This window comes from Microcebus murinus, chromosome 13, assembly GCF_040939455.1.
Source record: "Microcebus murinus isolate Inina chromosome 13, M.murinus_Inina_mat1.0, whole genome shotgun sequence".
Lineage (NCBI taxonomy): Eukaryota > Metazoa > Chordata > Mammalia > Primates > Cheirogaleidae > Microcebus > Microcebus murinus.
Window position 1 is genome coordinate 57,842,365 of NC_134116.1, and position 15,456 is coordinate 57,857,820.

The window sequence follows — 15,456 nt, forward strand, 5'->3', positions numbered from 1 at the left end:
TAGAACCAGTCTTTTTTCTTAATTGTATGTTTGTAAATGTCATTAATTTTCTTTCCAAAAAGACAAAAAGGGGAATTCTTTTGTTCTATATACTTCAAAAATATCTCTTTCCTAGCATATTAAATAAAGGTAGATAATTTACTCTTATCACTTATATATAGTCACTAAATATCAGGTACAATTGTACGGATGTGAAGGGAATCTAATTGTTTTAATGCAAAAGGATTTTGAATGAAACTTTATTATTTTAAACTTATTTTTATAGTAAATGGATAGCATACTTTAAGATTACAGATTAAATGATGTTCTCAATGGCCCTGACTAAGGCCTGAATACCTTCTGGCTGACACCAGGAATGCACTTTACTGTATGTGACTTTTTCACCTTGAAAACTGCAATAAAAGTAAGCTAAAGTTTCCTTCTTAGCTTGAGTGTATGTAGCTGCGGATCTTAGGCAAATAACTCAGCTAAGCTTCAGGTTCCTTGACTGTAAAACAGGACAATTAAAGGGGTATGTATATACAAAGCGCTTAATCGTAGTATCTGGTATACAATGCAGAATGTTAACTCATTATTACTGACCTTCCTGACCCTGCTAAGTGACTACATAGTAGGTTAATAAGTGATATCAATAATTTTATCCTTTCCACATAGAGGTTATTTCATTTTCTTCTGAAAGAGGTTGTATTTTTGTCCTTGAATATTTTTACTGGACAAAATCTTGGGTTTTCAAGTGTAAGTTTCACATGGCATTAATCAAATGACATCAATTAATTAACTGACTTTAATTAATTCATTAATTAATGGCATTTATTGATCATTTAAAATATTTTCTATGTTATAGAGAAGAGAAATATCTGAAAAACATTTTTCTTTTTTGCATTTTTAGATGTATTTTCATTTTTGTGAGTTTAACTTATAAAGATGCAGTTTTTAGTGTTTAAACAAAGAGATCAATAGAGTGGATTTGCGGGTCAGTACAATGTTGTGTATAACTTTGGAGTTCCTGCCTCCCCTCCATTCTTTGATGTAAAATTGCTTTCCCATATTGTGGTCTGCCTTTGAAGGATGGAAATTTAAAAGAGTAACATACTGACCTGACTACCCACTGGTGGAACTGAATGTAAATTAGCAATGAGATTCCTATGGGAAGAGGCTACTCAGGAAGGCTTTATGTAGGGAGGGATGTTAATTGAATCTTCAATTAAGTGTGAATAAACTGATGCTAATTGGTAAAAAGCAGTGAAAAGACATCTGAGTCAGGCAGAAGAGCACAGGAGGCAGCTTGCATAGTGCAGACCATTCACAGTAGAAAATTTTGAGCTGTGTGACTTGCAATATCATTTGATGCAAACATTGGATGTAAGGCTCTAAATATGAGGCTGTTTAAATGTTGCGTACATTTTTACATATTGGGAAGATGTGTTCTTTCAACAGGATGTTAAGATTTTAGTCAAATAGAAAGGAGGTATGGACACTTTTTGGCATTTTGATTATTTCATTGTTTAAGAGAAATATTTATTTACACGATTGTATGACAGTGCATTAAGCATTTAAAAAAACTTTTTATTGACCTATACCTACAGAAAAGTGCACATATCATAAACATACAGCTTGGTAAATTTTCACAAACTAAACAAATGTATGTAATCCACACCGAGGACAGCATTCAAGTACCCCATGCGTCCCCCTCAGTCACCATCCACACCTCCCACCCCAATAACCATTATCGTGACGTCTGACAGCATAGATTAGTTTCACCTGTTTTTGTACTTAATAAAATCAAATCAGTTTTTATGCTCTTTTGTTTCATTATCCTTTCACTCAACTTTGTATTTGATTTATCTACATTGTGGCGTAGCTGTAAATCATTCATTGTCATGGTCCTGTCATATTCCATTACACAATTATACTGCAGTTTGTCGTTCCTTCTATTACTGAATGAATGCTGCTGTGAGCATTCTAGTAATACCTTTTGGTGAACACACACATCGGCCTTTCCTTTGGGTATATATGTAGAAGTGAATTTCTGAATCCTATGGCATTAATGCATATGTTCACCTTTAATACATCCTATCAAATAGTTTTCTAGGGTATTTTTATCAATTTGCACTCCCATCAGCAGTGCATGAGAGTTCTGTAGCTCCACAGCCTTGCTAGCACTTGGAACTTTCCATTTGTGGTTTTCCTTCTATCCATTCTGGTATATATATATATATATAGTCAAGTGATACCACCTTGAGGTTTTAGTTTGAGCTTGCCTGATGGCTGATGAGCATGAATGCTTTTTTATCTGTTTATGGACCATTTGCATTTTCTCATATTTAAATTTCTAGTTTTTTGCCCATTTCTATTAGATTAGCTTTTATTACACTAACTTATGGAAATTCTTTGGATTAATTTATTTAGGCATTTGACCTTGTAAATTATTTTAAAAAGGTTTTTATGAATTTTTCTAAGAATTTAAATGAAAGGATTCCAAAAAACAAAAGTCTTTCAAAGAAAGGAAATATTTAATCAATTTTGCATAGTGATTCTTTTATCTATTTCATGATAGCCGTTGCCCTGTCTTGCATGTGACATGAATGGTTCCATTTCTGCAGTGATAACTGAGCTGTATAAATGCCAGCAACAGTAATACAGTGTAGGTTTTTTTCTTTTTTCAGATGGCAATTTATGAAGACTCAGTTGCAACTCATCTTACAAAAATCCTCAATTCTGATGAACATGCAGTGGTCATATCATCTGCCAAGTGAGTTGTAGAGTTTAAGTCATGAAATAATTATATGGTGAAAATGAAAGGGAAGCTGGTTCCTATCATTTATGTCATTTGTTTGTGATTTTTCTTTTCAAAAAATATCTCTGAAGTAGTTTGTAGAATTAGATATACTAAATTTGAATTGATTTTTTAAAAATCACATTAGCATCTTATTATCACTGGAGTATATTTATAGGGTATATTTTTTGATGCTTAATTTGAAACATTTTTGTCAAAAAGGTATAATAAATGTCTAGAGATTAATTAACCTAACCGTCTATTTAAGGAAGTATTTCTGATTATAATATGGAAAACATTTCTTTATAATTCATTATTTCCATAAACACTACTATTTAGGGACTGTTTACATCAGTAAAAGAAAAATAGTGATGAGGTTTTTCAAAATGACATTTCTCAGCATGTTTACATTGCATAATTATATTTTAATTCAGTTATCAGATTTTAGTTAAGTTGATTCTGTACATGGAGCCAAAGCTACTTACTTGATGTTATTATCCCAAATGTTGCCTGGCTGGAATTTGGAATTTAGTTTTGAAGCATGCTATGCTGATGTCAAGAGAACTGGAAAGCAAACCAGAGGAAGGGGGGTAAAACAACTGATAATTTCAATTGATAAGCAAAAGGATGCTTAAAAGATCTGGCTTAGCAAGGAAGTAATATTATTGTGCAGAAAAAGAAGAGAAAAAGAAGGGGAAGAAGGAAAGAGAGTGCGAAAGTGGTGAAGGAAAAATACACAAATTTTAGTGTATTATGTATTTAATTTGTAAAAAGCCTAGAAAAGACAAGATAAATCATTATAAACAAATTTGCTTGTGATGAAAGTACGACTGTGACAATTGCTTTTGATGACACACCCTCCAGGAACAGGAAACCGAACTGAACAGTAGGAAAAAGAGTTGAATGGCTTAGGACATGGGGAAGCACACTGGTTGGCCCAGGCACAGGTGGGCCTCTGTTTGTGGGGCATCCCTGCTGGTTGGTTTATGTTCATTTGTTTGGATGGGGTTTTTTTTTTTAATGAATTGTATTGCTCTATGGAGAAATGTACAGATCTCTAGTTTGTCCCAGTCCTCAGCATTCCCCATTGTCTTTCTTATCCCAGGCCCAATTCATATACCTAAGTGAATTTGCCTGTTCCTTGTAGACGTTTGAGTTTGCTACCTTTACCCTGTGAATCAAATGTGTCTTTATAGTTCATTTCAGGGGACATTGCTAGGAAAGAGAGAAAGTCGAAATGCAAGCTTATTTAAGGTATAACAAGTTATAAAAGAATTTTTTTTTTGTTTTAATATAGTTGAGTAAATATTTTATCTGGCTACCTTTTATAGTTTGGGTGTTAGCAAAGTCTTTATATTGACCTTCATGTGTTTGATTAACTGCCTCCTGTACATTTTATATGTTTTTAATTAAATGGAATTCATATTATGAAATTTCGGCAAATGCAAACAGGATGGTTATAGCAGCCACACCTTTCTTTCCCTATCATTCTTTTTTTTTTTTTTTTTTTTTTTTTGAGACAGAGTCTCGCTTTGTTGTCCAGGCTAGAGTGAGTGCCGTGGCATCAGCCTAGCTCACAGCAACCTCAAACTCCTGGGCTCGAGTGATCCTTCTGTCTCAGCCTCCCGAGTAGCTGGGACTACAAGCATGCGCCACCATGCCCGGCTAATTTTTTATATATATATCAGTTGGCCAATTAATTTCTTTTTTTTTTTTTTTTTTTTTTTTTTTTTTGTCACCTGATCTGACTTGTATAATTTCTTTCTATTTATAGTAGAGACGGGGTCTCGCTCTTGCTCAGGCTGGTTTTGAACTCCTGACCTTGAGCAATCCGCCCGCCTCGGCCTCCCAAGAGCTAGGATTACAGGCGTGAGCCACAGCGCCCGGCCTCCCTATCATTCTTAATCTTAATACCTGTATAGTCCCTGGGTAGTATAACATTTTGAGCAGTGGAAATATTTTTTCAAATAAAATCTTACACAGATTTCTAATATTTTAAAAAATTAAAATTCTGTTTTGTTGGCATTAATAAATTGAATAAGATTGAATTATTAGGCACTGATGAGAAAAATTAAGCAATAAGGTTATAGATATGTAAGAATGTAAGGAATACCTATTATTCCTCCCTCATAGAACTGTTAGGAGAATTAAATTGAGTAATAAAATAAATATAGAGCTCATAAATTATAGGATTAAATTATGATATCATCACCTCCTGTTTTACCCAATTACATTTCAAATTTTTTTGACCTTGATCTGACTCCTTGTCTAAGGCTCTGCACAGCTCTTAGCCCTAGATTTGAGTCTCTCCCCAACAGCTTACTTCCCTATGGGCAGATTCCCTTCCAAACCCTGCTCCCCTCTTGTCACTCATCTGTGTTCCCAGGCCTGCCTGGCTGGCCTGCCTTTACAGCCCCAGATTAAAATTCTAGAAGATTGCCATAAAGAGGTTCAAGAGAGAAAAGAGAGGACAATATGTAATAACTTTATACCAGTAATATATTTTTAATTTTATTTTTAGGGACATTTTCAAACATATAAAAGTAGAGAGGCTGGATAATGATTTCCACCATACCCATCACTCAGCTCCAGTATTTATATATATTTTGCCACCTACGCACCACTTTATTTTGCTACAGTAAGATTTGCTTACAGTATCTCTGAGCAAATCTCAGACATCATTTTATTCCGTTTTTGGTATACAGCCATCCCTGGGTATCCATGGGGGATTGGTTCCAGGACCCCCCACAGATACCAAACTCCACCAATGCTCGTGTCCCTTGTATAAAATGGTGTAGTGTTACTATTTGCATATAACCTACACATATCCTCCTATCTACTTTAAATCATCTCTAGATTACTTATAATACCTCATACAATGTGAGTGCTACGTAAATAGTTGTTAAACTGTATTGTTTAGAGAATAATGATGAAAAAACAGTCTGTACATGTTCAGTACAGACACCAACAATCCATTTTTTGAATATTTCAGCCTGTGGTTGATTGAATCTATGGATGTGAAATCCATGGATATAGAGAGCTGTGTGTGTGTGTGTGTGTGTGTGTGTGTGTTTGTGTGTGTACACCATATGTATGTATATATACTGTGTGTGTGTTTACATATATTATTAATATATGTTATATATATAATTTCTTTAAAGGGCCAACGGCATGTATGTGTGTGTGTATATAATCTTTTTTTTTTATAATAGTTCTCATGTGAGGCAGACGTGATAACCACTATACTGCAGAAACCAGACAATAATAGTTCTCTAATGCCATCAATATTACTCAATCCATATCCCATTTTCCCCCCAGTAAACTTGAAGGGTTTTTTTTTTTTAAGCAGTTTATTTGTTCAAATCAAAATCCAAACAAGGTTCACACATTGCACTTGGGTGATATATCTCTTTAGGACTTTTAAAGTCTATAATGTTTCCTATTGCTTTTAAAAAAAATTCCTTATTGAGGCATGACATATATACAGCAAAGTACCCAAATCACAAGGGTACGACTCAGTGAGTGAAAAAATACTAAACACACTTATAACCACTACCTAGATAAAATAAAGAATTGCCTTCTTTTGTGTTAATGTCACTTATTTGTTGAATGATAGAATATTAAGGCAAAATGTTTTACCTCTCTTGTGCATGTTTCTATTTATTTCATAAATAATAGTTCCCTGTAGCCTTAACTGTTTTCAACTATTTTTAAAATGTTGAAATGCTTAAGCTATATTACATTAGCATAATTATTAATAATATGTGGGTTAACTTATATAGTAAATGTAGGTTAACTGAAAACATCATTTCTTTGACTTTGAAATTTTATCAATTCCATATGGTAACAGGAGTTATCGTCTTAGAATCCCAGCTCTAATTATCTATAGTAGGTGCTATTTATTAATAAAAATGAAAGACAGAATTATTAAATAAGTTGTCTTTGACTGCAATACATGTCTCTCTTATTTAGTCAGTAGTTTTTAAACTTTTCTAGCTTTAACAGTAGGAGTTAATTAGGTTTTTTTACTCACTCATTCTACTCATGCCCAACTTTTAAAATAAATGCAATTTGTTCTTTATACAAACTTTCAGAAAATGGGATAACTGGCAAGAAGATTGGAGCCATTGTCATAGAGGTGTAGAATTTAGATTTGGATTCTACTTTAGAGATAAGGTAGGCAACCCCCTCATTTAATAAGTGAGGTGAGGTTGTTGTTAAAAATCTTTCCTCAGAGCACATACAGAGCTAGGGATTTTAAAAAAATTATGCATTGGTACTTATAGATCATCTTTAATTTCTAATTGGAACTTTTCATATCAGATGTAAAATGAGTTTTTCAGGTTCTCATAGGATAACCCTGTCTGCCAATTCTGTTGGGCCGCATAGCTATATTTATCTTAGTGTGGTGTTTACATATTTTATTGTCATTTGCCCATATTTAGAAAACAATAAATGGAAAGCTGATGAATGAAGGTACTGATACTAGTGATAAAGAAGTATAGGTCTCACAATATAATATAGTTGAGATGATGGTAGAAATCATTAACTATATTATATTAAATGTGGACTGCTGTGAGTCCCAGCTGAATATTTGGTGTGCACAACTGACTGTGTTCAACTTTTAAGAAAGAGAACAAAATTAAAGCAATAAAATATTGGAAATATCTCAGCAAAAGTTCTAACAGATTAAAGATGTAATTGGGGATTTAAAAATTTTTTAGCTCTCCAGGAAAATCCATGTTCCATTTTCATTTATTGGATTTTTGCACATGTTTTCTGGAAGTCTTTATGTATAAAGTAGGAAACTCTGTGTATAGTTAGAGAATTTCTTTTGTGTTACTATAGTAAATATATCTTTAAAAAAATTTTTTTTATTTCAGCATATTATGGGGGTACAATGTTAAGGTTACATATATTGCCCTTGCCCCCCCCTACCCCCTTGAGTCCAAGCTTCAAGCGTGACCATCCCCTAAACGTTGCACATCTCACTCATTTGTTTTTTTCTCCAATTGGCAAGTTCCGAGTTGGCATGACTTTGATATCATACTATTTTTAAGTGTATAGTTTATTTCTATTTTGAAACCTTTACATTCACTATTTATTTAGGTGTAATAGGAGGTTAGTTCATTCTTCCAGAATATAAATATCCTATATTCCTTCTGGAATATGGAACTAATGGACCATCAGATGAAGCATTTCTCTGGATTCTTCCCACACATATGTGGCAAGCACTCTCCTGGCTTTCTATTCCCACTCTGCAGCTCTCTTGGCCACGGGTTCCGCAAGGATCCTACTGTCGCCTTCAGCCTCTGTCTGCCCTAGCAACGTGGCACAGCCGAGGAAAGGCAACCTCTCTGCCCCTTTCATTCCTAAGCTGATGGACTGAAGGGCTCAGTTCCTAGGAGTTAATAAACTACTCCTACTCCTAATAATATTATGCCATATGCCGTTTTACAAACCCAAGAGAAAATTATATCAAGATGCTGTTATTATAACGACAAGAAAAGCCTCTATTTTGGAGTTATGCCAAGAGTTAAGAATGCCAGTATCTCCTCTCCCTCAAAGTAGCACATCTTAGAGAAACTTTCAGTAAAATCCAGAGAAGAGATTTCATGATAGCCTGACTTATATTTCAAAAAATCCCATAAAGTGTTTTACATAAACAAAGAAGACGAAACTTGAGGTGAAGTATTTGAATGTATCACTAGTAAATGGTAAGCTAGATTCTCTGGGGAAATTTTGAGTTTTAAAAACCAACTAAGAAGGTTGAGGGTTAGGAAATATTACCTTTTGTCCAAGAGAAATCTGGAAATGGTTGCCAAGAAACAACAAACAAAATAAAAATTGTTAGGAGTAATGCTTATTTCCTAGATGATAAATGAGAAGGTTTGTAGTGCGTGTTTGTGCATGTAAATGTGCGTGTATATATGTATATGTGTCCTGTGTCTATTGAATGGCTTAATTTCGTGATACCTAAGTATCTAGAAATTTACCATTATGCCACTCACCTACCGGAGAAAATTGTAAGTAAAATAGAAAAAGTTACTGCTAAACCTATTTTTTAAAAAATTCTTCAATCTATATAAATGATAGGGAGCAATATTATGATTTTAAAATAGTCTGATTCTATCATTGTAAGTCCTTGCTTTAAAAAAAGCTGGTCATATACTATTCTGTTGACTGTTTAATCCAACACCAGATCTAAAGCCTTTTGAAATAAATTTTTTTTTTTTTTTTAGTGTTTCATGTTATTTTTCTTTTGGTTTACTTCTATTGCAAAGAAGCCAAATGTAATTAAAAGAAACAAACAAGTAAACATATATTGCTGACACTAACAAGACTTAAATTAAATTAGTGTCACATGTTATTGCATTGGTTATCTTAAGGAAAAAAAAAATGAATGGATGTATGGAGAGTATAACTCAATTCAAGTGGCATGTCAGTTTCCATCCTAATACCCCATCTCTTTCCTCTTCAGGAATAATATATTACCAAGGTACCCACGTGTTCAATAGCGACAACATAAGTGATAGCTTATCTTGTTTGTTCAACGCTGCACTTTCTATTATGAAAATATACCCGCTGTGGAGATAATGCTCTTTTTAAAGTGGGATCTAAAAGTACTCTTCTTAATAATGTAATTTATCCACACGAGTAGAGTTTATAAGAAATTAAAAAAAAAATAATAATGTAATTTAAATTTTTGAGAGAGGCTTATTCTAACATTAACATTACTATAAATTATGTAGAGCAAAGTTTATTCATGTATGCATTTGTCACTTGGGATGTCTTGAACTTATCTGAGATGAATACACAGCAGATAGAAGCATGGATTTATATACAAATGACTTAGATTTTTTTTTTTTGCAGATATTTGACAGTTTCCCTAATTGTGCTTATTTTTTTAATACATCTTATAAATCAAAGTAAATCGACCTGTGAACTTTACTGAACCGTACAATTTCTTTTCCTCAAAGGACGCTCTGTGAAACTGTAAAGGACTTTGTGGCCAAAGTCGAGAAGGCTTATGACAAAACTTTGGAAAATGCTGTTGTCGCAGACGCCGTGGCCAGTAAAGTAAGAGCAACATGAAAGTTGTTTACTCACAATGTCAACATTGAACTGTGCATTAAACCTGAACTGATTAAGTGATTTTCCCGCCAGAACATCTTAAACCAAGACAAAAATTACTTTTCAGTGAGATATGAGGATTTTAATAAATATTCTACTTTATGGTTACCCTTTAGTAAGTGGGAAAGCTGCATTGCTTAAAACCATCTGACAAATGGATTTTATAACTTAAATCCCTTTTGCAGCGATTGACATCTTGAAGGGGAAACGGGTAGCGGTAGGAAGGGAGGGGGGAATCTTGTGCCACCGGCGTTCCAGTGGGGTGAGGAAGGACTTTCCATTTCCAAGCAAGGCTTGGTCTGTCCAGCTCCCTTCCGTGTACGGTTCCTTGGGCTCCCTAGATATCGCCGTCCTTGGTCCCTTTCAGAGTGCTGTTTCTTGCATTTGTTTACAGATATTTTTCCGCTTCATGAGCTTTTGGGTGCTAAAATAAGAGCAGTTTACTCAGCCTTAAAAGCTACTGTCTTTGCTTTCATAAGTTCATGCTAGGGCATTCTTACCAAAGGGCTTGGATAGCTTGGGCTTGCAAAGGAATTTGCTCCCCCAGATTCATGCTGTAGATGGTGGTGTAATTGAGTGGAAGGAAAAGAAGATAGAAATAAACATATATTTGAAGTTTTCAGCCTCTTTCTCTTGTCTTTCCACTCTGTGGAGCATTTCAGAAAACAGAAACCTTCATTGGCCACATTTTTGTCTCTAAACTATTTCTGCTGTAACTTTGTCTCTGCATGTCATCAAAGAGAAGTAAGTGGAGGAGGAAAGGGCCTGGGAATTGTGTGGAGGTAAAAGGTATATTGGGGGTAAAATCCTGAATGTTTCTTCACACCTAGTAATACAAGAAAAGCAGGAAGAAACAGGACTTGCCTACTGCTTGTTTTTCTTTCTGCATCACCCTTCTCTTCCCTCTTTATCCTTGTACATTTTCCTTCTTATATTTTCTTTGAGCCGATAATCTCCTAGGCATCTTCACTCGTTTGCAAACTACTGCTTTACAGGTGACCTTGCCAAGACTCAGCCAGAACTGGAGTTTGTGATACTCAAAATAGTGCCATAAGTCAATTACTTAAAAAAAAAAAAAAGTTTATCTAATGTTTTGTGCAATATATAGAAAATTTTGAGTAGTATATAATTTTTTATGTAATGTGTCATAGTAAAGTATCTGTTGTGTTCTTCTAAGAAAAATAGCTGTACAAAGGTTGTAAAGATTTTTTTTTATTGCCTGGGCTAGAGTGCCATGGCATTAGCCTAGCTCACAGCAACCTCAAACTCCTGGGCTCAAGCAATCCTTCTGCCTCAGTCTCCCGAGTAGCTGGGGACTACAGGCATATGCCACCATGTCTGGCTAATTTTTTTTTTCTATATATTTTTAGTTGGCCAATTAATTTCTTTCTATTTTTTAGTAGATATGGGGTCTCACTCTTGCTCAGGCTGGTTTCAAACTCCTGACCTCTAGCAATCCTCCTGCCTCGGCCTCCCAGAATGCTAGGATTATAGGCGTGAGCCACCTTGCTCAGCCGATTGTAAAGATTCTATTTTTACCCATGAAATAGGATCTGAAAGGTTCTGGAAGCATAAATCAATGAAATGACATAAGAATTGTGCCAATTAAAAAAAATATTAATTATTAATATTTAGTAGACATCACCATAGGCTTCTTCCCTCTAAATCAAAAGTCATTCATTTAAATTACTATTTTCTATCTCTACTAAATAGAGATTTTATAATTAGATGCTTCCTGATCCAAAACATCTACAATATTACAGGTGGTGGCCATTTGAATTTTAGTGTTTTTCTCTTTAGCGATTAAACTTTGAAATATCTTACATAGAAATTTGTCGTATTTTGTCTGCTGATCTTAATTCTTTTTGGATTGCTTCCTCATTGCTGTATTTCTGTTTTCTCAGTGTTCAGTCCTAAACGAGAAGCTTGAGCAACTGCTCCAGGCTCTACACACAGATGCCCAGGCTGCTTCCGTCCTCCCGGGCCTCGGCCCTCTCATTGTGGAGCAATATGCTGTGGAGTCTTCAAGTGAAGAGTCCTTGGGTGAAAGCAAGGAACACCTCACAGATGATGTTACAAAACCTGCCTTCCAGAAAGCCGTCAGACCAAGGGAAATAATGCTTCGGGCAAACAGTTTAAAGAAGGCGGTGAGGCAAGTCATCGAAGAAGCTGGAAAAGGTACATGTTAACAAAATTGGCTTTGGAAGAAGTTAGCAGCATTTCCTATCGCAAGCATAACAGTTTTCATGGTGGTGAGAGTGGACACAATTAAAAAAAATTGTTTTAAGACAAGATAGAAGATAAAGTCATTGAAATGAAATTTATACTTAGTCTTATGTATTGTTTTAGTAGCAGCAGTAGTAAGAATCAACATATTAATGATGCATAAAATAAAATCTCAAAAATAAGTTGAAATATTTGTAAACTAAAATAGAAAATGAGTTTAAATAGTATTTCTATAATTTGAGATATTTTTTACTTAATTGGAAGATGTCGAATTCTTAGAGAAAATGAAATCTGTAAACTACTTTGAAGATATAGAAAATACTTTAACATTAATTTTCTAAAGGTTCATGTTGCTTTATTAAGAATTTATAAAAACTCTGCCTATATTTTAATTTTTGTATTAAATAATATATGTACTTCCCTTAGAATTTTAGTGGTAGACTAAAAGTTAATTTTAATATGAATGATGAATGTTCAAGAACTCCTTTATAGATTGTAATTGATAATTGGACTTGTATTACATTCTCTAAAATTCTCATTTTATTTTTTATTCTGATAGACATATAATTTGAACAACTCTATTTAGTTTTATAATCTCTAGTACTTATAGACATCCCCCTCAAGTTTATTGCCTAAATAATGTTTCTTTGTAAATATGGAATTTCTTTCAATATATGTTAATTTTCCTTTCCTGAGCATATCTTAATATGAATGGGTTTTATTGTTACTTGTCCGAACATATTTATCTTACTGCTTAAAGCAACGGATGATCAGACAGTTCACCCCTGTGAGCCAGCTACTCACTCGTCCGATTATGATAGCACTGAAACCGATGAATCTAAAGACGATGATATAAAAGACTCATCAACTGGTAAGGAAACCATGATAAGATTATTTTTTGAATTAAATAGAATACAATTTTGCTTTTAGTTTTCAAAAGGCTTATCAGTTTGAAGTGAACTATTTGTATTTTCCTTTTAGAAAAGGTTAAGGAAATAACCAAGTTAAAGCTTAGTTATTCGTGAATATTAAAAGATAACAGATTATTTAGACTATTGTTGGGTACTCTCACACCTTCTCATCATGTCATCTAGAGATTATAACAAAAAACTGAGGCTTGTGGGACTAAGGATGATTAAATATCTTGGTTTTCCTAAGAAAGGGAGAAGAAACACCTAAATCATCCAATTTTAATCTATTTTAGCTCACAGATTCCTTTGACATGTAAGAAAACTGCAGGCCACACATAACACTAAATTTGGCATTTAAATGATTCAGCCTTTAAGTTCCATTCACCAACCTTCTAGGTTGATAGTCCACATGAATAAATTAAGCTTTAAAATCACAGGACTTATAGTTACAACCCTTTCTTTGCCAACCCTTTTTTTGCAAGGAAGTTAATATGTAATTGCCTGAAGAATGTTAACTATTTCTCTACCTCTTTGGTGATAATTGAAGATAATTTATACTTTTAATATTTTACATTGTATAAGGGAAAAGTTTCCAACTTACTGGAATAAACCAAAGCAGAAAGTAAAATATTAATGAAGGTGAGAAGATAATATGAAAATAAATACACAGTACTCATAAAAGGCAACACAGTTATATCAGAACTATTTGCAGTCATTTTTGCTTTCACTTTCATTACATATAAACATGAGCAAATTACTTAACCTCTCTGTAGTTTCCTCAACTCTTTAAAATGGAGAAAATAATGTACCCACTTCACTGGGTTGTTGTAAAGATTAAATAAGTTACTATGCATAAAGTGCCTAGAATGGTGTCTGATACACAGTGCTGTATGAGTGTTTGCTGTCATTATTATTATTATTATTGCTATTACTGCTGCTGCTGTACTAATTACATTAATTGTGGGGTTTTTTTGTTTTTTTTTTTTTAGACAGAGTCTCACTTTGTTGTCCAGACTAGAGTGAGTGCTGTGGCGTCAGCCTAGCTCACAGCAACCTCAAACTCCTGGGCTCAAGCAATCCTGCTGCCTCAGCTTCCCAAGTAGCTGGGAGTACAGGCATGCGCCACCATGCCCGGCTAATTTTTTCTATATATGTTAGTTGGCCAATTAATTTGTTTCTATTTATAGTAGAGACGGGTCTCACTCTTGCTCAGGCTGGTTTTGAACTCTTGACCTTGAGCAATCCACCCACCTCGGCCTCCCAGAGTGCTAGGATTACAGGCGTGAGCCACTGTGCCCAGCCTAATTTTGAGAGAATATTACTTGATTGTATTTAAAAGACTTAAGAACTATGAAAGTAGACCTTGAAGACCTCACGTGTTCAGCATACAACCCAATGCAGGCACATTGTAGGACCTTTTTGACAGATGGTCATTGAGCCTTGGGCCACTCACTTTCAATACATCCCACTCTTATGGTCAGCTCTAATTATTAGAAAGGTATTCTTTGTATTGAGTTTTCTGTTTTCTCCTTTAAATTTCTACCCACGATTACAATAGTTACTAGGTTTTATTGGTGTTGACAGTAACGACTACTGGCATTTGTGTAGTGCTTATGGTTAGTTTAAAGATCAATTTCACACACATTATTTCACTATATTGAAGATGACTCTGCCTCTGGAACTGTATCTTGTTCTTCCATGTGGCAACCCTTAACTAATACCAAAAACAGCTTTCATGGCGTTAGATCTCCTTCCCACACCTTACGCCTTCTTTTCCAGATGATTTATCCTAAGTGCAATGTTTATCTTAAAATGTAATGTGCCATTTTGAACAAAATTCTTGAGATATTTTCTGTACTCTGATAGCACATTGATACCCATACTATACTCATTCTAGACATTTTGGATGTTACAAACAGTACCCAAGATTTTTTTTTTAAATCTAATTATAGTCATTTACACACATCCCTATGAACTTTTATCTTTTTTATTTAGATCTATCATTTCATCCTCTGAAAATCTTTTGAAGTTTGATTCTATCAGCTGAAGTTTATTCCATCTGTGAATTTGATAAGCAAGACTTAGACGTTTTTATCCATTAAACATGTTGACTAAAGCAGGGCTGACAATGATGTCCTAACAGAATGCTGTTTGATAATCCCCCTGAGATGATGACTCTCTTTGCAGGATTGGGTTTTCAACACTCATTGCTAATGGTTGTCCAACCAGCTGTCATCCTGTCTTACCATAATCTCTTAAACTTGACACTTCCATTGTAGTCTTTAAAAGAAACTAAAAAATATAGATATAGTGCTACAGATATTGATACTGAAATAGACATAGACTTAGAAAAGCCTTTAATGGTATAGTATTTAATCTTAATTTTGGCTAGTACTTCAACTTATGAGG

The 15,456-nt window shown here is 34.2% G+C and overlaps 1 protein-coding gene across 3 annotated transcripts in view; it reads left to right on the forward strand.

Annotated features, from left to right (window-relative positions):
* DGKH (diacylglycerol kinase eta) overlaps positions 1-15,456 on the forward strand; it is a 170,887-nt gene that overhangs the window by 108,098 nt on the left and 47,333 nt on the right. For all 3 annotated transcript variants that reach the window (XM_076009416.1, XM_076009418.1, XM_076009417.1), the window contains 4 exons: positions 2,667-2,752; positions 9,757-9,856; positions 11,815-12,088; positions 12,897-13,007. In XM_076009416.1, the coding sequence (XP_075865531.1) occupies positions 2,667-2,752; positions 9,757-9,856; positions 11,815-12,088; positions 12,897-13,007 (571 nt within the window). The remainder of the gene's footprint in view (positions 1-2,666; positions 2,753-9,756; positions 9,857-11,814; positions 12,089-12,896; positions 13,008-15,456) is intronic.